This window comes from Humulus lupulus, chromosome 1, assembly GCF_963169125.1.
Source record: "Humulus lupulus chromosome 1, drHumLupu1.1, whole genome shotgun sequence".
Classification (NCBI taxonomy): Eukaryota; Viridiplantae; Streptophyta; class Magnoliopsida; order Rosales; family Cannabaceae; genus Humulus; species Humulus lupulus.
Window position 1 is genome coordinate 54,303,990 of NC_084793.1, and position 22,778 is coordinate 54,326,767.

The following is a 22,778-nucleotide window of genomic DNA, read 5'->3' on the forward strand; positions in this document are numbered from 1 at the left end:
TTAGCTACATTTTAAAGTTTGAGGTATTTTTTCTCTTCTATTAAGACTGCATATTATTATTATTTTTTTATTTATTTATTTTATTTGGGGTACAAGGAACCCTTAATTGAATTTTTTAAATCTGTTAATTTTATTTTTCCTTGTGAAATGTTTTTAGTGGAAATGACTGTTTTCATGTTTAATAGTCAAATTAGGGGTGGGGGGACACCAATTTACTTTTTCTTTTTTCTTTTTTTATTATTTGTTTGTTTGGAGGCTATTGTCGCATGGGAGAATAATTTTATTGGCTCCCGTTTTGACATTATATCACCTTTTTTTTTTGTTAAAAAATAAAATCATGCTTTGATTAAGAGAAACTTGATGTCAAAATTAGTAATAATAAAATGCGGAATGCACTCCTAGGAGTGCATGTATCATTTTATTGAAAATTGACTTTGACTTTTTGTTTTACATACTTTCAAAATTACTGATTTATTTTACAAAAATTATCAAATAAATTCTACATTTTATTTTTATACCAGTACAGCTATTACAATAATCACTATTCAAGTTCCAATAATATAATTAATATATTATATCAATCCAAATCTCTTTTTATCTTTATATAAAAAGTGTCTAGATAAAGATTTTTTTTTATTTTAACAGTTTTTTTTTTTAAATTTAACTTAATATTCTAAATATTTAACTGAATATATTTTTTAAAATAATTAAAAATATATATTTATTAATTATACTAGCAGAAAGCAACGTACAATGCACGTTTGCTTAGTTGTATTGAGAAAATGTGTGAACTTAGAGTTATTTTTTAACTTTCGTATTAAATTTTATTATTTAATCAAAGGTAGGTAACCATTTGGTACAGTATATTTTTGTGAAGTATCGTTTTGGTACCCCATATTTATATTAATAATCATTTGGTACTCTGTATTTAATTGATATAATTTTACCAATTTAATAAAACTTATCTCAATTATATGACTTCCAAATATAAATTTAATTACTTAATTACATATAACTGATGACAATTTGGTCATATTGATAAAAATTGTATTTATGAAATTTGAGTTTAGGGTACAAAATATTTATGATTTTGAAATACATGGTACCATATGAAAAAAGAGGGTACCAAAACAATAGTTTGCAAAAATACGGGTACCAAATAAGTAAATTTCCTATAATCAGTGTCATATATTTTAAAAGACAATATTTAATATAATGTATGACATAAAGATATTACTAAAAATATTGTTGGAATTCAAATAATAACATTGTTGATAAGGATTTGGTAGTTTTGTTTCCGAACGAGCGATTTTGCTATTGAACGGTTTTAAAGGCTAGACCTTCGTAAATAAAAAAAAAAAAAAAATTGTATATAGTTTAATAAAGAATGTGATTTTTTCTGAATAAATAAATGAAGAAAGTGATTAATTTGTGTTTGTAATTTAGGATGATGATTCATCCTTGTTGTTATCTTGTTTGGCTTCAATTGAGAGAATAATGAAATGCTTGTATTTCACATAATTCATTTTTTCTTCATCTCCAGACAATTTGATTGTCCATTTTTTTGTTGCTAATTTATTTGCAACGCTTTCAATGTGTTGAGGAATTTCCTGCAAGAACAATTTAGAGTTAGTTTATATAAATTATGGTTTTTTTCATATGTATTATTTTGAAATGTAGTAATATTTATTCTTACCTGTGTAGAATTTTCCATCAACTGGACTGCAGAACTACCAAATGTCTCTTCTACTACTTCTCCGAACATAACAACATCGAGCTTTCCAGTATCATCTTTTAGTTGCACATATGCCCTAGCACTTAAAATTTATTTAAATATATTAGTTTTAATGTGAATATTAGTTTTTTAAAATTTATAATTTATTTATAAATTTAAATTAAATGTACTCACTGTGGTGTGGGGGTGCCTCGTTGTTTGTAGTTTGGATTTTCCCAAACAATTATTTCGTCATACTTATGTTGTATTTTTCTATGGCATGTCGCACACGACATGTAATAGTACATTTGGACAGAATCAATTATATTTATCTTTGCTTCTATCCAAAAGTATTTTTTCTACATAAAATAAAAATTGTTCTTTAGAAAGTTAATAGTTGTACTTTGTTATTAAATTTAAATAAAAAATAATATTTACCTCCATAGATTGCAATGTTTTCATTGCACAGGGAATATCACAAATCTTCACAGTTTTTTGAAGTCCAATAGATGATAGAGTAGTAGATGGATGTGTCAACGATGTTTCAATGATACTTTTGATTTTCAGTGTATTATTATTCGCCCTTTAGAATAAAAAGGGAATAGTAATAAAAGTTAATAAATATAGGAAGATTGTATGAAAATAATATAATTAAATGTAAAGTAATTTGAGCAATATGTGTATTTTAATATGCGAGTATTATCATTGCTTCAATGCAGTTGCCTCTGGAATTTGAGGATTGATTGTGAAGGTACTTGATGAACGTGATGATAATGACAATCTTGTGTTCAAATTGAGATTTATATTAATGGAAGTATATCATAGATATAAGAATATATAAGTTGTGTATTTCTAAGTACCTCTATATGTTCAAACAACTATTTGTGTTCCCAATATTATTGGGTATTCTTCAATAATTTTTGTTATTGTTTGGCATTCGTCTTGGGCAAACCAACCCCACATAGTCAATTTAATTGGGTTGAAGTTGACAAATTAGATTGAATTAAAAATGTCAGTGTACATTTTGTAAAGTAATATCAATACTAAATTTAATTGAAAGTGTTTTTATTTTTTTACCTTTCATCGATAAGATATATCTCTTGGATTGTTTGTTGTTGAAATTTTGTGGTTATCTCTTTTGTTGATTCAATCTGGATTGCAACAGCTAAGAAATCTACATATTAAAATAAGAAAATAGTTATTTTGATGATAATCAATTTGTACAATAATTAAATTTGAAATACCTATTCGTTCAGCTGAGTCTTTGTAAGAATGCAAGTCTGTAAATGGAACAATGTTATATTTTGGCGCCTCTATTTGATTGTCTTGTTCTTATACATCTTTTATTAGTGTTCTTGAGTTGAGGGTCCAATCATATTCATATGTTCCAATCTTGTACCTTGGGTTGGCGTTTTTGACAAGGACGTCACTGATATAATAAGAGTGAAACAATTTTAAAGTGTCCTCCCTAGAGTCAATATCTGTTCCATAAATTACTGATTGGACTCAATTCCCCTGAACCAAAATTTTAAGAAATAATGGTTAATATTGTATTATATGAGTTGCAAATGATAAATAGAGGCATGCTACATTCATTTAGGAGAGTATTAGTAATTTTCAAACTAATATATATTATAACAAATATGATGCCTGTTGGTTGATTAATATTAGATTTTGGTATTTGACTGCTGAGTTACGACTTGTTCGTTTTAGAGATTTGTCTGCCACAATCATCTTGATTTTCCAAGGTTTTGTATTTGGCGTGATCTCGTTGATCGATGTACATATTTTCGGCATTTTTTCCCTGAAAAGATAGAAGAATATTACACACATAAATATAATGTATTTGAATTATTAATTTATGAAATAATAGAATAATAGAATAATGGATTGAAAATAGATTAATAAAATATGTGAATATTACCTACGTAAACATTAATTTAAACACGATGATGATAATAGTTATGTGTACACAATATTTTTGTTGTAGTTTTTGTCAAGTTTATCAGTAGTCACTGGTCGAATTAAAATCCTCACTGTAGACGTTGTCTTTGCCCTTGATAAAGCCACGTATAATTGGCCATGAGAAAATACTGGTTGTGGTAAATAAATCCCAACATAATCCAATGTTTGGCCTTGTGACTTATTTATGGTCATTGCAAAACTTAATCTTATAGGAAATTGAGTTCGCTTAAACGAATAACCACTATTATCAGCCACATTTGGTAAGAATGGTATTCTTGGAATGAAGACTCTTTTTCCCATATGATGTCCAACGACAATTTCAGCATCTATGATATTTCGATCGAAAGCCCGACAAATCAAACGGGTTCCATTGCATAGTCCCTCTGAAGGATTAATGTTTCTTAGGAGCATGATGGGACAATGTTCCTTTAGTAATAATTCATGAGGCGGAAGTCCATTAGGCGTTAATGTGTTTAAGAAATCTTCCATAACTGATTGCTCAGTTTTATCTATTGTCTCATCTACACTGTAATATCGTTGGGCTTCACCTGGAAATCTTTGTATTAACAATGCATTTATTTCATCGACAAAACTATTCTTTGGTGTTAGTATGGCCCGGTTCATCATAGTTGACATATTTCCTGAATAATCTTTAATGTTGTGGAAAACATCTTGTATTAAGTGATCTAATGAAGTCTTGTCATCATCATAGGAAACAAGCATCCCATTTGGTATTTTTATGATTTCATCTTTGGTGGTGGGTGGCAATCCATTACCTACTGCTAACACATAATTTGAAAACATTGGATCTAATCTTGCTCGCATATTTTCAGTTAGTCGAAACTTACTCAATGTAGGCCACAAGTAAGAATGAACCAGACTGGAATTAACCTGCTCTTGTCTAGTTCCTTTACGAACCACAGGTAATACTTGTTGAAAATCTCCCCCGAAAACAACAACCTTTCCACCGAAGGCTACGTCAGAATCATTGATATCTTGTAGCATTTTGTTTAATGCCTCTATGTGTTGTTTTCTTGTCATTGATGTCTCATCCCATATTATTAATTTTGCTGCATGAAGAAGGTTCGCAAGTGCACTTTGTTTGCTCACACAACATGTGGTCTTTTCGTCAGTATCAAGTGGAAGCTTAAAGCGTGAGTGAGCTGTTCGACCTCCTGGAAGTATAGATGTAGCCACACCTGATGAAGCAGTTGCAAGTGCTACCAAGTTTCTTGATCGTACTGTTTTCAGAAGTACCCTGTATAGGAATGTTTTCCCTATCCCACCTGGGCCATCTACAAAGAATGCAGCATTTTGGTTTGATAAAACTTTTTCCAACACTACATTATACACTTGTTGTTGCACGCTATTAAGTGATCTTGAAGATGTAATATCTTCTTCTAAAATTTCAACACCCAACTCATCATTGATTTCTCTAGATTGAAATTCATTTCCATCGAAAGAAATGTCTTCATCAAGAAGATGGTAAGAGTTAATGTTTTTCCCCATTGATTCAATTGTAGAAGAAATTGACCTTAATACATGATATCTTGCAGTCGATGTAGAATCTTCTGAAGATTTGAAATCAATTGACATATCTTCCTCAAAACGTTCCCAAAGGTCTCTTGGATTGGTTGGATTACAATATACCAATATTGTTGCGAACAGTCGCCTCAAACTAGATGACATTTGATATAAAGATGCCTCATGTAAACAGTCTTCTAAGCTACTGTCTCTTTGTAACAAACCATGCATTGTTGCTGCCTCACAAAATGTGGGGGCCAAAATGCCCTCGACTGTTCTAAGATCTTCAAAGGACAGCGGTCCCCTTACATGGTTTAGCAATATTCGCATAAAATAACGCTCACCCTCAAATGGATTTGCTGTAACAATACGACCTATGACTGTTTTCATTTTTCGGGGAGTCCATTCTTTGTGTTGATGGTTACAAACATAATATTATGGAATTTGTTTGTACAGTAATTTATTTGCATTTTCATCTACTCAATTTAATGCAAAGAATTATGTTAGCATAGTTTTTCTAGAACGGTCTAAATTGAGGATGTTAATTAGATTGTCGTTTGCTTGGAAAGTGACCGGGTGTTGATCCTCCAAATGTAAATGCAAACTATACACTGCTGGGGACTTCTCATTAATAATAAATCCATATATTCTCCACATTGCTTCTGGGGGAGCAATCCATCGGGTTGACTGGAATTGCTGGATTTCATCAACTTGTTGATTGTTTGTTTCAGAAACCAAGTTGAAAGCGATACGATCATGACCTTTATAAATGTACTTGTAAAGATATTTCACTGCTTTTATTATAGAACAAATCTCTACATTAATGTGAGAGTTAAATGTTGCAAGGAGATACGGGTTGTATGGAACAACCCAACGATTGTCTAGATTTTTTCCTAAACTTTCACAGTCATTCCATTGTTTGAGTGCCTATATATTGGGAAGCAATCGTTTCCAATAGTTGTTGTAGATGCATAATTCTTTGGATAATTACTTTTTCATACACGATTTCCTTTAATGCAAACATTTGATAGATTCAATACTCCACATGGTCCATGCATCATGTGCTTCACAACAACGTTATGGAAGTGGATGTTTGTAATTTTATTAGGTATCTCTGCTGATACGATCTCATCAAAAGATTCTGGTGCATGGAGTTTCCACTCATTTTGTACGATAATTAAAAAGTGGGCATGCGGAAGACCCCTTTTTTGGTGCTCAATAACATAGACATATGCTGACACTTTTCCGAATATTTTCCTTTTGAATAACTGGTCCTTTAATTCTTCCAATTTCGCATGAAAGACTCGAGCAACCAAATCAGGTCGATTTTGACTCTCCTCATGTGGACTTAGTTCATTTGTAATTTCTGGCCAATTTGGATTGCATGTCATCGTTAAGAAAATGTCAGGTTTGCCGTAACGTTGAACTAAAGACATTGCTTCCATATATCTTTTTCTCATGTCTCTTGGACCTCCAATAAAAGAAGATGGGAGTATAATTCGTTTCCCAACATTAGAAGGATTTGTTTCTCCAAGCGTAATTGTATCAATAATACCTTGATACAACTCTGATCGAATATGTTGTTGCTTGCCTCTAAAATAATCTAGTCTTGAGGTCTCGATCTTCACATACATATCAACAACAAATTGCTGCAATAATCGACCAAAAAGCAGCAAAATTGATCTAATATTTTCTCTTATTTGCAACTTGTAGCAATAATATTCGCGACATGAAACTATTGGGCACTTTCTTTGTTGGTTTAATCCTACAAAAGTTGAATGTGAAGGAAGTGTTACTAACGTGGATGTATATATACTAAATGTATATTTCTAAATTTTTAATACTATAGTCTAACCTCGCTCTTCTGTTGCAAGTAGTTCTTTTGCAGTGGCTGATTCTTGAGGATTTATTAATGGGTTTGTTTCATTGTACTTTGATCTGCTTCCTCTAATCCTTTGAATCCCTTGATGCCAACCAGTATCACCGAAAGGAAATAATATCGGATATTACAGTGGATCATAACACCCAAAGTAATACTGAACTTTATGATTTCCACCAGAATGGTTATACAAAAGAATGTTACGTCCTCTTGGTTGATCTCCGTCATCATTTTCGACCCATATCGCTGCAATATGTGAGGATATAGGGGCATTGAATACACGTTGATCAAGCCCAGCATCTGTTTTTATATGAATGATTTGTTTTTCCGAATCAGGGAGATCTCCAAGTGAACGAAAAGAAATGAAATAAGGATTGATGTGAAGAATATTGATGAGCTGGGTTACAATTGATGGATCCATTCTGTCTGAATCAGAAATTCAATTTTGTAATTCATGCTCTGTGTCGTAGAAATACAATTGGAGATAAGAAGGACGACTATTGGAAGGAAACAAGTCGTTGATATAGTGATAGATTTGTCCTTGGGTTCTGAAAGTATATATTCCTTTATTTCTTCGACAGAGTTCTTTATCAAATTAACACCGAACGATGTAAACGCAAACTTGTTGTTATAAGTTCGAATGTATATTCAGAAATGTTGAGATTCACTACTGTTGGATGTAAACAACGCATAAAGCTCATTTGGTACATTATTTGTGGCCAGATAAATTTTTCCATCAGCACAACAAAACCCAGTTGTTTCATGGCAGAATCGCTTTGCTTTACAATGTCGACAACTAGCACTAATGGCAGCGAATATGGTTCAGATGACACTACTTTTAGCAATTGTCTAAATCCAGTAGAACGCGTATGCGATTGACCTATTTTGATGAGAATGACTAATTAGAAAACAAAATGAAACTGTCCATATTGTTTTAATGAATAATTTTGAAAAACTAACTAATTTTATATTAATTCCTTACCCCTACAAGGTCTTGGTATGCTTATTTCATAGATTAGATCCTGCAGAACAACATATGGGTCTTATTCATAATTTTTTTTGAAATGTTAAGAAAAAACTAATAGAAGGATGGTTGAATTAGACTACTGAGAAAAATAATTTTAGGAAAACTTGTTGGATAAATACATTTATAGATGAATTTGGCTCTGAATGAATTAGCCTGGTGCCATCAAGATTGGGATAGATTAAGACTTCACGAGACGATCCCTCTTCATTGATGTCAGTATGAGTATGAGAATTTCGTTGTCTCTTTGATACTCTTTGAAGAGGACTAACATGTTAAATATTGTTCGTATATTGAACACCAATATTTGAATGTTGAGTAATCAATATTGTCGTACGATCATTATCAAATGTGTCCAAATCATCGTTATTTGATAATTTAGTATCATTTATACTAATTGAATTGGTTTTTAATGCTTTCTGTTCAGCATATCTCTCTCTTTTTTTTCTACGAATTTCTTCCGGAAAATCTTTATATGAAATTCTTCTTGTAGGTGGTTTGTCAAAATCTTTAAAAAGGAAAAAAAATTCAAATATAAGGTTCATAATTTTTTTTAGGTTTCTAATTTTTTTAAACTATTATTAATGAAATCTTACAATTTCTCATTATGTCAATGAATGTAGTATATGTTTCAACTGCAAGATATATTTCTATAGGAAAAAAATAACAAATATGTCATATCATAGTATAGATTAAATAATTAAATGATAAAATATGTTTTCAAATATATTAATTAACTAAATTTTCATATTCCAAGCAACTTCCAATTATTTATGTAATAATAAATAATTAATATTTTAATACTAACCTGGTAGCACTCAAAGTGTTGAAGGTGAATAGAAATGAGTGTAATCCTGAAAGTAAAATTATAATAATAATAAAGTTAAATTTAAATGTAATTTTTTTATATAAGAATATGTTAATCCACCAAACTATGTTATATATATTTGGAAATTAATAACAATAATATTTATATATTTATTAAGATATACAATTTATATATTATGAATATTATTATTAATATATATCCAATTTGTTTTCCAAAATAACTTAATTATTAATATTATATGATGAAAATAATATCTTCTGAATTTTGTCCACTTAGGTTATTTAATTTTAATTAATTTAAATATATAAGTTAAAAATTTTGGGTATAAATTTTTAGTTATTAATATTTTGTACTATAAATTTTGGGTGAATTCTAAGACCACATTAATATTAAACTCAAAACCCAAAACCATACTATTATTATAAATATTTAAACACTATTATTATTAATAAAATTGGACGTTACTTATTAAAGATAAAATTGCAATGCATATATGTCATATATGTTTTTAAATATACTATTTAACTTTATTTAAATATGATAAAATATGACATATATACTAAATCAACCTATTTGCACGTTGATTTTGTATTTAAATAATTAAATGATAAAATATGTTTTCAAATATACTAATTAACTAAATTTTCATATTCCAAGCAACTTCTAATTATTTATGTAATAATAAATAATTAATATTTTAATACTAACCTGGTAGCACTCAAAGTGTTGAAGGTGAATAAAGATGAGTGTAATCTTGAAAGTAAAATTATAATAATAATAAAGTTAAATTTTTAATGTAATTATATTTCTTATATAATAATATGTTAAACCACCAAACTATGTTATATATATATATATATGAAAATTAATAACAATAATATTTATATATTTATTAAGATATACAATTTATATATTATTAATATATATCCAATTTGTTATCCAAAATAACATAATTATTAATATTATATGATGATAATAATATATTCCAAATTTTGTATACCTAATTTTTTTTTTTTTTGATGAAAAGAATGAATATATTGCACCAAAACAAACTCAATACAACCAGTTCAAGAACCAACCCAAAGGAAAAACAGATTAAGACAATTAACAACTTCAGCAAGGATACAATTCTTACTCAGGATTCTTTGACTCAGCCTACCATTTAATCTAACTTTCAGGGCCTGCTTAATCAACATCACTATGTACAAAGGAGAATAGGAACAGAAAGAAAAAATGCAAGAGTTTCGATTAAACCAAATTCCATACACAGCAGCTGCCAAAGAAGCAACTGAAATGCTGTGCAAAACATTCTTCGGTTTCCCTTTTAACCAAACCTTCCAGTCATCAAACTGAATTGGCGACATACCAGGACCCAACCAGCCATTAAGTAAATGCCAAACTTGCTGTGAAAAACAGCAGTTAAAAAACAGATGCTGATGCGATTCCTCCTCCTTCTCACAAACGGGGCACACCAGAGATGAGATTGAAATTTTGCATCTCAGCAAGTTATCTCTAGTCAGGAGGTGACCCAGAACTGATTGCCAAAGGATAAAGCGGTGTTTAGGGACTGAAAGGCAACACCACACAGCCTTAGCAAAATCAACAGAATCCTTCTGAAGCATGCTACTGAGCAGAGCATTCAGACGAAGCCTACCATTCACAGCCGAAGAAACCAAGACAAATTCAGGGAAAGTCTCCCTCAGGTAACAAATTTTACGCCAATACCAACTCACATATGGTTTAAGAGGATAAGACCAGAACGATTGACCCTTAAGATAAATCCCGTCAATCCATTTCGCCCATAAAATATCTTGTTTAGTTGACAAAGCCCAAATGAATTTAGCCATAAGAATTTTATTCCAAACAGAACCTTCCTTAAAACCCAGACCTCCAAGAGCTTTAGGGAGACAAACTTGAGCCCATGATGTACAATGGAACTTGCTGCGGTTATTAGAAGAACCCCAAAGAAAATTTCGACACAATCTGTCAATATCATGAATAACACTATAGGGGAGCATAAAAATATGCATCCAATAGTTACGTATACTAAGCAGAGCTGAATAAATCAACTGAGTTCTCCCCGCATAAGAAAGATGCTTACTCGCCCACATATGAAGGCTAGCCTAAATTTTCTTAATAATCTCCCCACAATCAGCAGCTTGCCATTTCGTAGGCCTCAAAGAGATCCCCAGATATTTCAGAGGGAAAGCTCCCTCACCAAGAGCAACATAATTAAGAATATTCTGCTTCACCTCATCAGAAACACCCCCAAAGAAAATCTGGGACTTATTCAGGTTTGCAGCAAGCCCTGAGCTGCTACAGAAACTCAGAAATCCCTCAAACATAAGCTAAACTGATCTAAAATTGCCTTTACAGAACATAATCAGGTCATCCGCAAAGCAAAGGTTCACTAATTGTAAGTGTTTGCACATAGGGTGATATCTAAACTCTTTATGATTAGCAAATTGCTTAAAGAGTCTAGTGAGATACTCCATAACTAGCACAAACAGCAGAGGAGAGATTGGATCTCCTAATTTATTTAATTTTAATTAATTTAAATATATATAAAGAAAAATTTTGTTTACCTAAGTTATAAATTTTGACTATAAATTTTTAGTTATTAATCTTTTGTAGTATAAATTTTGGGTAGATTTTAACATCATTGGTGGTAAAAATTACACATTATTGGGCCAAACCCAAACTAATTAACTGAAGCCCAATAATCAAAGCCCATTGGGCCAAACCCAAACTAATTAATTGAAGCCCAATAATCAAACCCTACCTACCAAACCCTAGTATAAATATATATCTTTCTACCACACCCCATTTCATTTCTAAACCTAGCCGTCTCCCTCCCCTCTCCTCTGTGTCGTGCCTTCTCTTTGTCTCTCGGCAAAGGAACCCACCACCACTCCACTAGCTCCACCAGCTCCACCCACCCTCCCCTCTGTGCCTTGACTTTGCTACTGAACCGTTAGCTCCATCTCCCCTCACCCAAAAGCATTCGGCCCCCGTCGTCCCTCCCTCACCATCTTCGACGACCCAAGCGCAAGTGTCCGAATCACCCAAGCGCATCTCGGCCTCCCTTGCACACGAACAGAGTAAGTTTTCTGATTCGTTTTAGGGGTTTTCTACATAGCCACCATATTTTTTGTTTCTGATTTATCTTTATTTATTTTTTGGATTTTTGTTTGGTGGGGTTTGTAATTTTTTGTTGATTTATGTATTGTGTTTGGTAGAATTTGTTGTATGGGGGTCGCAGGCCAGCCACCTTGAATGAGAACGAAGCCACCTTGAATCTGTTTCGGATTTTCGTTACATTCTCGGTAACCTTGAATTTCGTAGACTTTTCTCCAGCGAAGCCCCAAAGAAAAAGAGTGAGCTTTTTATTTCCCCTTGATGTTTTGGTTAGACTTTTTATTTTTGACGGCGTTCCGTAAACTAAGAAGGTTTATTTGTTGGCAGACTATGAGAACTTCTATCCCAAGGAAAAGAAGGAAATTTCTAAAGGGGACAAGTAGAAATCTAAGTCCAAAGGTAGACAACTCTCTCTCTCTCTCTATTTTCCCCTGGTCGTATAGATCATACGACTATACCCTTTTCATGTTTTTGAGATGGTTGATTTATGTTTATGTTTAAGTATTGTGCAGAAATGAGTAATAGGAATTGAGTTTTTGAGATGGTTGATTTATGTTTATGTGGTATATATTTCTTTTAAATGTGTTTGTACTTTTGTTTTCTAGGGGTGGTTTAAAAGAATGAATTTCATTATATGGGGTGGGTTAAAAGATTATATTAAATATTAATGTGCTACTTTTCATATGGAAGTATAAGTTTATATGTTTTTTGTTTTCTTTTTTAATGGCTCCAGGGAATTTTTTAATAAAATTATGTTACATTTTAACAATCCCAAGCCCTACATCTAAGTATTTTATTTATGCACGGTTAGCATTATTTGTTTGAGTATTATTTAATGTTGATAGTTAATCTAATCAATCTTATAATCTTGTTGATGGTTGTAGGTTTCTTTCATAGTTCTCTCAATCTACTATTTTATTGTTTGACTATTTTATATTTATTAGCATAGCAATTAATAGTTTTATTTCTCTACTCACTAAATTCATAAATTAAAAACATCTAAAATATTTTTACTCACATAGCATAATATAGTATAGTAATTAATAATTGAATTTGTATAGGATTAATAGTGTAAATCATAACTGAATTTGTATAAGATGTTACCTTGTGTTTTGTTTTGTTGAACTTGAATTACTTTTGTGTGTCTATTTACCTTGGAATTTTGCGTAGATTTTCAACCTGATTTTAGAAAAAAAAAATAGGTAGTAAAAAATTTGAAACATAATTATTTGAGAATAAATGGTTAGTAAATTAATGATGTATGATTATAAAGAATTTAAGACTTAATTTTGTGTCTATAAGATGGATATAGTAAATCATAAATGAATTTGTATAAGATGCTACCTTGTGTTTTGTTGAAGTTGAATTATTTTTGTGTGTCGATTTACCTTGGAAATTGCGTAGATTGACCACCTGATTAGATAAAAAAAAATAGTTAGTAAATCTATGATTTATGTACATAAATAAGAATATGACACTTAATTTTGTGTGGATAAAAAAATAATTTACCTTGATTATGTTTTCTGGTTGAACTCAACCTACAATTTTGTGTGGAGAGAATGTATAATGTTTTGGAGAGAGGTTCTATAATTCATATGTAACTCTTATTCGTAACTCTTATATAAGACTACTATTAAATTAGATATTATTTTCGAAAAAAATTAAACTTGATACTTTTGTGAAAAGATCTCAACAAAAACACTATGACTATATTAACTGACATTTTTTCAAATTAAAAAAAAAATTCAAGGCCTAGAAAATAGGACACTGTTGAAGGGATCAAATTTTCAACATTTTAAATAAAATCGTTAAAGTTTGAAATTTCGAATAAAAATATCATGTTCATGATTTTTTTGTAATTGGTTAATAGATGTTAATCTCTTTAACTAAAATAATAGCATTTAAGCACGTTAATCCAAAAATATGCGTACACGTTTGCCATGTATTTTATTCAATTAAATTGAAACTATTAAAGTTAACATCAGTTTATTAAATTCTGTTAAAATTGTTAGAATTTTAAAATAACTCCGTTATACCAAATAATTGATTTTTTTGTAATTGGTTAATAGATGTTAATCTCTTTAACTAAAATAATAGCATTTAAGCACGTTAATCCAAAAAAATGCGTACATGTTTGCCATATTTTTTATTCAATTAAAATGAAACTGTTAAAATTAACATCAGTTTATTAAATTCTGTTAAAATTGACAGAATTTAAAAAAAAAATCGTTAATCCAAATAATTGTATACACGTTTATCATGATTTTAATTCAATTAAAATAAATTTGTTAAAGTTAACGTCAGTTTACTTAGAACTGTTAAAATTGATGGAATTTTAAAGTAATTCTATTAAAACCAAGAATTGCCGTTATCTACACACTTTTTATATAGAAGAGATTAATATAAATTCAAATATTATAAAATATCATTATGTTATCCCCGTTTCCTCCCTTCATTCACGGCTCCGCATACTAAGTCCATGGGCCATCCTGAAGGGACTTAAGGCCTAGATTAGGCCCAATAGACGAGGAAGGAGTGAGCTTTAGCGGCCCAAATTTCAGTAAAGCCCAAATTGTGTCCCGGAATAAAAGCGGGGACCATGAAGTTGGTATGTTACATGTTCCTGGACCCTTTGTCCGGTGTTGCCCGGGGTGTGATGGAGATACCGTTTCCTCCAAGTCTAAAAATGGACCGGGACGACCATGGATGAACCCGGATCCTGATAAACGAACTAGGATCTGGGTAAACGAAGAAGGATGTTAGTAAATGAACCCGGATCAGGTGCCTAGGTTGGGCGCGATAAGCTGCCCTCGATACTGACATCACCCCAAAAAATACAGAGTTTTGTCCCCATAACTAACCTGCAGAAGAGGTTACATATAGAATGTACGCCGTCATTTCAGAATTGTACTGCCACTACTCTGATGGATCCTGTCCCCCAGATATCCTTCGAAGCCCATGCGAACCAGACTGAAGCTGCATACTGTTGTTAGTCTTATAGCGTGGTTACGTTCAGGTTGGTCCAGTGGGCCCTGATTAGTGCATTTTAGTTATTAAAATCCTTTGTATTAAGCCTCCATCAGTGAGCAAATAGTGTTTGTACCCTTATTGGGCCCGAATTAGTCCGGCCCAAACCCAGAGCACTTAACTGCCTATAAATATGAACAGTTGTGCACTGGAAAAGGGATCCGATTTTTCTCTTGTAAGCATACACTCTGCTCAAACTCAAAGAAATTCATTACTAAAGCTCCTAAAAGCTATAATACAATCGACTCGTGGACTAAGACTCTTTAACGCCCCAACCACGTAAAACTCCTTGTGTGATAATCTACACTCGTCGCTTTCTAAGCTCTCTTATATTTTATAATTCTAGTTTCCGAAAAACTCGGTAAACACATTATTATAGTAATATTTAATAAAATACTACATATTTAATAATTATATTAATATAAATTCAAATTCAAATGTTATAAAATATCATTATTATAATAATATATAATACAATATTAGATATTTAATAAGTATATTAATATAATTTTAAATGTTATAAAATATTATTATGACAATAATATACAATCTTAATTTTTTACTGATTATATTAATATGAATTCAAATATTATCAAATGTTATTATTTTAATAATATTTAATACTTATATTAATATAAATTTAAATATTATAAAATATCAGTATAAAAATAATATATAATACATGATCTTAATATTTATTAAAAAAATTATCATTTATATTTAGAAAGATTATTATATTATATTATATATTTAAAAAAAAAATCATAAACAATGTTTTGGTTTAATTTTTCTTTTAATATATTTATGTCATTCTTTTCTATATAATATTGTTTATTTATTTGAAATTTATATGACAATTATACAAATTTAGTAAAAAATAATTAATAAATTCTATAAATAATAAAACTAAGCAAATGTGCATTGCACATTGCTTGTATCTAGTATATTATAAATGTGTGTTTAACGAAAATAGTTGTTTTTCTTTATATTTAACACTTTTATTTTATTATTTTCTAACATTGTTAGTTTTGAAACCATCTAAATAAGATAAATAAATTAAAAAAATTTAATAAATAAGTCTTAATAATTTTATAATCACATATTTCAAAATTTAATAAAAGCACTCTATCAAATTATGTTTTCAAATTAAACTATAACACATCTAACTAAGATTAATAAATTAACAAGGAAAGATAATAAACAAGTCATAATAATTTTCTAATCAATTGTTTCAAAATTCCATATTAAAGTATTAAATCATTCTATCAAATTATGTTTTCAAATTAAACTATAACTAAAACATATTTATGTGCTTAAATGCATTATTTTTTTTAATAATAATTTATTTTATATATTATTTATCGTAACATATGTGTAATCATAAAATAATACGTATAAATTAATATATATTTTTTATTTTGTCTTTTTTTAATATAAATATTATAACGAGATTTTTGTATTTTATTTTGTCATTTTTTAATATTATAAAGATCGTAAAAAAATATTCTATAATTGATGGGATTGAAAAATTACTTTTGATTTTCATAATGTACTACATATATAAATAGAAATAATATAAAAGCATATTATGAATAAGAAAATGTACGTACCGTTTTTATTTTTACTGATTCTAAATTTTTTAGTTTTTTTAATTTTTATTTTATCACAAAATAAATAATTTTCTAATTTATTGCGGACTTTTTTTATTTAGCTTTCCATACAAAGATAGCTTTACTTTTACACCATTGGAAATATATATAGTATCTAGTGATAATAGTTTTACTTTTTATATTAATTAACTTTTACTTTTATATCTCAATTATGTTAGGAGTTACCTTCTAATTTTCTTGTTACATTTTTATATTTTAAAATGTAAATATGAGACTCTTTTACAGTAATAAGAAAAATTGAGACGAAAATATAAAAATAAAGTTGTCGTGCTTTTGTAAATTGACGAATTTTTTTGCAGCAGTCACTATTAATTATTAGTTGAATGTAGGTATCATATAATATTATAATAAATAAATTACACATATAAACTAAGCAAACATACATTCAATGTTATTATTACCTACCAACAGTCCACTAAAAGGTATATATAGTAAGAGTGTTTGTGGTGTGGGTGGTGTGATTTTTTTGCTAATTTATTGGACCGCATTGCATATGCAGTTTGAGTAATTTTCAAAATTGCACCCACACTGCATAGACCTTAAAACTACATTGCAAAAAAGTGGTGTGGTGTAGGCGGTTTAGACCTATTGCTAAATAATTTAATAATTAAACATTATAATAAAGTTTCATAATAAAGTCTATAAATAATTTTGAGAGGGAAATGAAAGTTTCATTTAACATGTTTGTTGTACCCGAAAAATATGAGCTGACGTGTCTTTTTTGTAGAACAGTTTTATAGTGGGTAAGTTGGGGAAACATATTTGTCAAGGCGATTAATGAGGATTCTCTAAATCCAGGCTCGTGGTTCTGAGTTCTGGATATTTCAGTTCAGTCCAAACCGAGCTACCACCAGAAAAGCGGACTAATCGCTTGGATGGTTCTTCAGGTCGCATAAGGTTAGTTCATATGACGTAGTTCAACAGAAGTCCTCCTAAACATGTTTGAGTTTGCTTGATGAGATTCCAGCTCGACAAGGATGTAATGAAGGCGTAAAGATAGATCCCTAAGGATCCGGGATTACATCTTAGAAAGGAGTTATGTGATTTGGTGTATTGAATGTAATCAATTAACATTTAATAGAATATATTGTAATAATGGGCTGTTACCCAATTTTGTAAGTTACCCAAACTTGTTCATTTCTCCCATATAAATCAAGAGGGAATGAATAGGAAAATGGATGAGTGTTTTAAGATACCAAAACTCTAGAAAAATTGTATCAGACGATTCTCTTGAGAAAATACTAAAAAATAATATTGACTCGTGGACTAGGTGGATTTAACCACTGAACCACGTAAAAATTGTGTGGTGTTCTTATTTTCTTATTCACAATTTATTCAAGCCTAAAGCTATCATTTTTATCAATAATTCTTAGTTGACAAAAAAACCGCGTCAACAATGTTACCCTAATCAAATGTTGATTGGAACAAATAGTTTGAGTCTTATTTTCAATGGGCTACATTAAGTTTAAATGTGATAAAAATGAAAAACGTAATAAAAAATTGATATATATATATATATAACAATGCGGTGCAGTATAAAATTCAAAACTTCAATTTGCTTTGCACCACGCGGTTTGGGAAATATGTAATTTGCAACTGCACAACAGAGGATTCCAAACCTCATATTTTGGTGCAGTGTGGGCAGTTTGATGAACAACCTTAATATATGGCAACAAAACTCTAGAAAAACCAACAACAAAGCCCAAATATATATATATATATATGTGTGTGTGTATTTGTGCAATTGAGATATTAAAAATGGTATTTTACATTTATATACCTAGAATCTAAAGTATTTACAAAAATACCTTTAACCAAATTATTTACACAAATATCGGTGCCACGTCAGCATCATATACTGAAATCCATAATAATCAATACTAGAATAGAAAAAAAAGGGGATATCTTGCTTTCCGAAATTCTCCATTTTTCTAGGTTTTAAAAAAGCTACATTTTGGTTTCTTATGATACGAATAAGATACCAATTGGTTACCTTTTCATAAAAAAACTTTTTTTTTTTTTTATGAATTAAAAAGCTTCACTTTAAGATAATATTATCTCATACACATTTTTGTTACCTATTTTGATTAGTTACTTTTAAAATCATGGTTTTATTTTTAGGTTATATTATGTTGTCTTGTTGTATAGGATACATTTACATTACCTTCAAACATATTTAAGAAACTAATGAGTTATAAAAAAGTATAAGAACTTACCGTATAGCTTATTAGCAAAATTAATATATATATTTTTGCAATGTAACTAATTCTATGATGTTTAAGTAACCATTTGGTTTCCTTATAAGTTTTTTTTTAAACATAACAAAATTTCTCTATGATATAAGTTCATACTAACATGTGATAACTTTTAAATATGAAATAACAAAATATACTTTAGTAACTCATGAAGTTATTTGGTATATTGAATTTTGTTTAAGTTTAAAGTATGGTTACTTTTTTGTTAACAAAATATAAAAGATACTGTAAGGTTGCTTTTGATTTTGGTCATCTTTTTCGGTAACAGCGAAAAAAATATGCTTCCCACATATCAAAATTACCACCTCGAAGAATAGGTTTTGATGGTACCACTCTTGAGCTCAACCTATCATTGGTGTGACCGAAAAACAAATTAAAGTTGGGAGAAGAGAGAGAAAGAAATAAGTTCTTTTTTTTTTTTAAAAAAAAAAACCAAACTTGAAAATTCGGTACAGTATGTCCGTAAATAAGTTGTTGGGCCATATTTTTGTAATTAAAATGGATATTTTATTCCCTAGTGTAATTATCTCTATTTAAAAACCGACTTTGTGTTATAAAGCCCAAAGCCCCCACCATCCTATACGAGGATGGTGGGAAATACTCATCTGTTGGTATAAAGTTTAAAATGATATTTAATATTGTCGTAATATTCTAAGGAACATTATATTTGCACCCTAAAATTTAATTAAGACACTCTATTTTTATTAAAAATTAATATATAATATTTCTTTTTTCAACTTATACTCACATTTTTTAATTTTTCTTTTCTTTTTCATATTTAAAAAATCCATATAAATAATATATATTTTAGATATTTAAATAAAATAAATATTAAAACAAAATAAATATAAAAACCTGTTATACTAAGAATATTTTTTCTTAAAAATTATGAAAATAAGATAAAATAAAATTATTGAAATTGAAAAAAAAAAATTTAAAGAATGTAAAAAAAAATATTGAGAAAAAGTATTAAAAATGATTTTAAAAATTAAAATTTTTAATTAATGGGGTGCCTATATATATTTTTGGGATGCAAATATAATGACCCTATTATAAATAGGGAAAATACTAGTTTGACTATTGTATTTTCTTGTATACGCGATCGGCCCCTGTGTTTTGTTAAATGAAAATTCGAACCATGTGTTTTACAAAATGGATCAAAATAATACTCTAGACCTGATTTTGATAATAATATTTTCAAATATAATTGTTGACTACCTTTTTCGCTATCAACTTAATAACAGAACTTAAAGAAAATAAAGAAGATTAGCTCTGAGATTTTACGTGGTTCAGGTTATAAACACAAGCCTAGTCCACGAGTCTTTATTATTAGTATTCTTGAAGCTTGATATGACAAGCTTCAGTGGAGGTTTCTCAGGCAGCATATATATTTATAGTTTCCATGAATGGGGGTTCTGGGACCAAACTGGGAAGGACCCTACGAGATCTAAAACGAAGTGTGTCCGGGAACATACCACCTAAAGCGACTAGACGGAACAGAGGTCCCAAGGGCTTGGAACACAGAACACCTCTGCCAGTACTATCAGTAGTCGGGAGGATTTAATTATGCTCTTTCTAACATTTTTTAATTTCAAGTAATGTACGCCCCAGGGCCATTCCTTTTTTAATGAAAATGGTGTGGACAAAACACCATAAAAATGTTGTAAGAAAAGAAAAAAGTTCACGTCCGTCTTTAATTTTTACATGAACAAGTGACCTAAGACTACACTCTTTGGTCACTTGGGGGGTAAGACCATCTATACAAGTCCAGGATTAAAAAAAAAAAGTATGCAAAGTTCATAGCTTAGTCTTGATCCAGACTCGTATAGACTAGGGGGTCAAAAACCGACTCCCAACAAAAAAGGATGCAAGGCTCAAAGCCCAGTCCTAACCCGAAGCCGTGTGGTCAGGAGGATTCAACCAAAAAAGGACGCAAGGCTCAAAGCACAGTCCTAATTCAGATCCGTGTGGTCTAGGGAGTTCAACCAAAAAAGGATGCAAGGATCAAAGCCCAGTTCTAACCAAGACCCATTTTGTCCAGGGGGTTCAAAACCCAACTCCCGAAAAAGGACGCAAGGCTTAAAGCCCAGTCCTAACCCGAATCCATATTGTCTGGGGGGTTTAAAACCCAACTCCTAAAGGATTTTTTCTAGACCTAACATGGTCCAAGATAACCCAATCCCTAGTCATGTTTTCCTTATAACGGTCCAGAACAGTTGGAACTTGAATCTTAGGTTTAGATTGATTAAATATGGTCTTGTAAACGGTCCAGGCTGTTGGAACTTGAACCTCAGGTTTGAGATAAGATAATCAAATAATTTCTACCTAAGTCATATTTTTAATGGTCCAGGCTGTTGGAACCTGAACATCAGTGTCAGGACAGATCAATCAGATGACAGTTGATAACTCCTTAACGGTCCAGGCCGTTGGAACTTGAACATCGAGTTCTAATAATTTAATTAACTAAGTCATATATGAGAATTCCATAATGGTCCAGGCTGTTGGAACCTGAACCATAAAGTCAGGATAAACCAATTAAGTTATATTTGGTAAAGTCCAAGACGGTCCACGCCGTCGAGACCTAAACTTTGGTCTCAGGACAAGGTAGTTACCTTCTACAATTTTTCCCCTATTGGTCCTGGTCATTGGGACTAGGACCCACATTTAACCCTAATTCATGCAAAGTGGTAAAACACTTAGTGAATTTTCAAGGAAAAATAAGTAAATATAAAGAAGGAATCATTGGGTAATGACAAAAACCAATATAATAACATGACAAAAAGATAAGAAATTGTCTCAGACGCGTCCTGCCATTTAAAAAAAAATATGTATGTTCACATAGACAAAGGAAAGAAGAGAGGGAGACCTAAATTAAAATACAAAGGCTCAGGCCTGGGTTTCATTTTGATCAGGGACGTCCGGAGCGTTCTCGTCTTGTTGATCCCCAGCAAGAAGTGCCGCGTCCTCTCTCTCCTTAGCTTCAAACTCGGCCCTCTTCGCAGTCGGATTCAGATATAGGAGGAGATTCATATTTTTATCTTGGAGCCAGGCCATGTAAACGACCTCATCAAAAGTGGCCTCCGACAATTCATCAGCTTGGTCCTTCTCCTTGTGAGCCTCCTCGCTCCAGTTCATTTCCATATGGGCCATGGCCTGCAGAGCCTGGTTCTGCGTCTCAAGAGATGCCACCTTTTCCCATTCCTAGCGAAGTTGGACCTCGGTCGCCTCCAAGAGCGCTTTGGTAGAAGCCTCCGAGCCACAAGCACGGGATAACTCCGCCTCTAGGGTCTCCATCAACTTCTTGTGCTCAACATATCTCCTGGACAAAGCCTCCTCATGCTCAACCAGACCTGGGCAGCCTCCTTGGCAAGGGCCTCCCTGGTAGCCTCCCGCTAATTGACAGCCCCCTCCAGCTCCATTTGGGTCGTCCCTAGCTCCATCGCCATCTTGGCCACCAACTCTGCGTTCATGTGAGCCAGCAACACATCCTGGAACAAAGCATAGTTAGAAACAACACAAAAAATAATGGTAATAAAGAAACAAGACGGATATAGGGCTTACCGCAGTGGCCTGGTGACGGATGGCTTGGGAAAGAAAGAGCGCGTCTTGGCTAGCCAAGGTGGTGTAATGTTTCAGATGAAGGGTAGACATGGTTGTACCCACTTGGGCTAGCAAGTCCACACCAAGCGGGTCCGTGTCCTGCCCCAACTTAGGCCGGAACCCAATCTTGGCTGCCAGTCGATCCATGATCTG

The 22,778-nt window shown here is 31.1% G+C and overlaps 1 protein-coding gene across 1 annotated transcript; it reads right to left on the minus strand.

The window, feature by feature from the left end:
* Positions 1-1,442: 1,442 nt before the first annotated feature.
* LOC133814833 (uncharacterized) lies at positions 1,443-5,593 on the minus strand. Its single transcript, XM_062247745.1, has 6 exons — positions 3,919-5,593; positions 2,792-2,888; positions 2,153-2,297; positions 2,021-2,073; positions 1,697-1,817; positions 1,443-1,610 (listed from the first exon to the last, which is right to left on the minus strand). Exons 1-6 carry the CDS (start codon positions 5,591-5,593, stop codon positions 1,443-1,445), a joined length of 2,259 nt encoding a protein of 752 aa, XP_062103729.1.
* Positions 5,594-22,778: the final 17,185 nt, after the last annotated feature.

Excerpts from the sequence above, each read along its gene's own strand:
- LOC133814833 (XM_062247745.1), bottom strand. The coding sequence starts at position 5,593 with ATGAAAACAGTCATAGGTCGTATTGTTACAGCAAATCCATTTGAGGGT. Across the intron at positions 2,074-2,152 it reads AAACATTGCAATCTATGGAG|AAAAAATACTTTTGGATAGA; the intron begins GTAAATATTATT and ends TATTTTATGTAG. Across the intron at positions 1,611-1,696 it reads TGATGGAAAATTCTACACAG|GAAATTCCTCAACACATTGA; the intron begins GTAAGAATAAAT and ends TTGTTCTTGCAG.